Raw genomic sequence first — 2130 nt, 5'->3', positions numbered from 1 at the left:
GCCGACGCCGAGGGTCTGGGGGCGGAGGCATGATCATGGCTCTTGTTTGAGGTTAGCTCTGTGTCGTGCACAGTGATTCCATCCGTGACAGCAGACTCGCAAAAACACATCCACAAATTTATTGATTCCTAGTTGAGCAATCATTCATCACCAATAAAATGTAAGACCTACGGTGACAAGTACGTACAATCTTAATTACATACTCCTCGTTGAGCACACGAGTCTAACATGAGAAGTCGTTGATGCAAGTCTTTGGTGATATGCATGTTTTTACTTTAGATCATGCATATGTACTTTATGTTTATCATCACGCTTCCTAGGCTTTGCTCTCCGAGGTAGTACTAGTCTCTGAGGTAGTCTTGGTCTCTGAGGCAGCCTTACTCTCACTCGAGGGATACCCAATCCCGTGGCGTTTGGTCGGGAACAACGCGAACACCACACTCGAGATCGTGCCCGTCACGGGTGGCAAAACCATGATCAAAGTATTCTGCGTATGCTCGAAAGACGGATAGAAGCACCTCATGGTGTTCGTGTCCAACAACACCAGAACGGCGAATATAAGCACCGACATGAAAGCGTGGACGAAGTCTCCGAACCGAAGCTTATGCCCCGACAGGTCCACGGAGCTTGAGCCTGGCCAGAGGCCCTTGGGCGTGGCCACCCCGTAGTAGGTCAGCCCGAACTTCCCCTTGTAGCTGTCGGTGAAGCAAGCCAAACTACACGAGAGGCCGCAGAGTCCAATTAGAACGGCACTAAGGTACTTGTTGGCGGCATGGCACTTGCCGTTGTTGGTCAAGACAGGGTTGAGGAATTGGAACAAGAAGACGGTCCCGGTCGGGAGGAGCCTAATGACGTTGCCTAGTCCGTGGAGTTTGTCCTTCTTGGTGGTGCTTGTTTGCCCGGAATCGGTCTTGGATTTTGAAGAGCTTTTGTTGCCCATTTTCTCGGAAAATGCTAATTAACTGGGGTTTTTATGGAGTGTTGTGTTTGCGTTTCTTGAAGCAAACGCTGATTATGGGGGATTTATATGTGGATAGACGCTGGGGAAGAGGAAGAGGAAGTTACTTGTACGAAAGATCATGTGAATTTGCCATATTTTAAGAGTGGGAAAGGCTTTTGCGTTCCATTCTTAGAGACTTCGCCAATTTCCGTCCCAGTCAAATCTAATTAAGAGCAATGGTTCTTTCATCACGTCTTGGGAAGTTGACGAATGTGAGAAGAGAGGAGAAGTTAGATTAAGCAAGTGATAATCCACCACGAATGAATGACAACATTGACTTGCGACGAGAAAACGTAATTAGGAGTCCTGCTTTCTATAGTAACTAAATCCCAATCGATACTACGTCCAATTTCGAATACTACCTAACACCAAACTATACGTTTTTGGCCCTTACAAGTATCGTCAAACCTAACTAACCAAAGCACATTATGTATAAAGGAAATTTCCTTCAAACATGTCTCCGATTAGTAGATTGCCAACACGGGGATTGCTCACTTTATATTTTTAGCTTAAATTTGCATGCGGCTGATGTTCATATATCTTGTAACCATCAACTACAATAAGCATTGGTTTGAAGGAATTTTATCCAATGGCAATGGAGAAAACTATAGATAGAAAAACATATAACGTCAATGGGCTTCAATGAGGTCAAGAACACGCTGGCATGACTATAACCTTCTCTTTTATGGAAGATTAATTACCAAAATGATTGGACCCACTTGAATCTTCCTAAAACCCTTCTTATGTTTCTATCTTATGGGCAAGTTGTCGCATGCACTGCGTACATGTGCAACCACCGTCAATCTTTAAATTCACACAATTTCCCATGCAACCCTTCATATGTTTGGTGGACGTGCATCTTGATCTAGTCACTTTTATTCTAGTTCTTGACATATTTATCCTCCATCCTTCTCGGAGGAAATTTTCTCCGACCGTACCTTTAATTGGTGAATTACAAAGTACGGATATTATCCACGTACAGACTTAACTAAATGCGAACATGATGTGGTATCCGTGTTCAAACGCATGAAATAAAAATGGTTGGAAGAATGCGTAAACCTTTTAGTTTTTATTTATTTATTTTTTGTTGAAGTGTTTCCAATTGTACCACCAAGCATGGTTAGTCCAGC

The 2130-nt window shown here is 43.5% G+C and overlaps 1 protein-coding gene across 1 annotated transcript; it reads right to left on the bottom strand.

Annotated features, from left to right (window-relative positions):
• Positions 1-316: 316 nt before the first annotated feature.
• LOC115748499 (protein DMP2-like) lies at positions 317-940 on the bottom strand. The gene has a single exon (XM_030685002.1). The coding sequence runs from the start codon at positions 938-940 to the stop codon at positions 317-319; it is 624 nt and encodes a 207-aa protein (XP_030540862.1).
• Between the last annotated feature and the right edge of the window lie 1190 nt (positions 941-2130).

Source organism: Rhodamnia argentea, chromosome 6 (genome assembly GCF_020921035.1).
Source record: "Rhodamnia argentea isolate NSW1041297 chromosome 6, ASM2092103v1, whole genome shotgun sequence".
Classification (NCBI taxonomy): domain Eukaryota; kingdom Viridiplantae; phylum Streptophyta; class Magnoliopsida; order Myrtales; family Myrtaceae; genus Rhodamnia; species Rhodamnia argentea.
This window is presented reverse-complemented; position numbering and strand designations above follow the sequence as displayed.

Coding starts and splice junctions, on each gene's coding strand:
- LOC115748499 (XM_030685002.1), bottom strand. CDS start 940: ATGGGCAACAAAAGCTCTTCAAAATCCAAGACCGATTCCGGGCAAACA.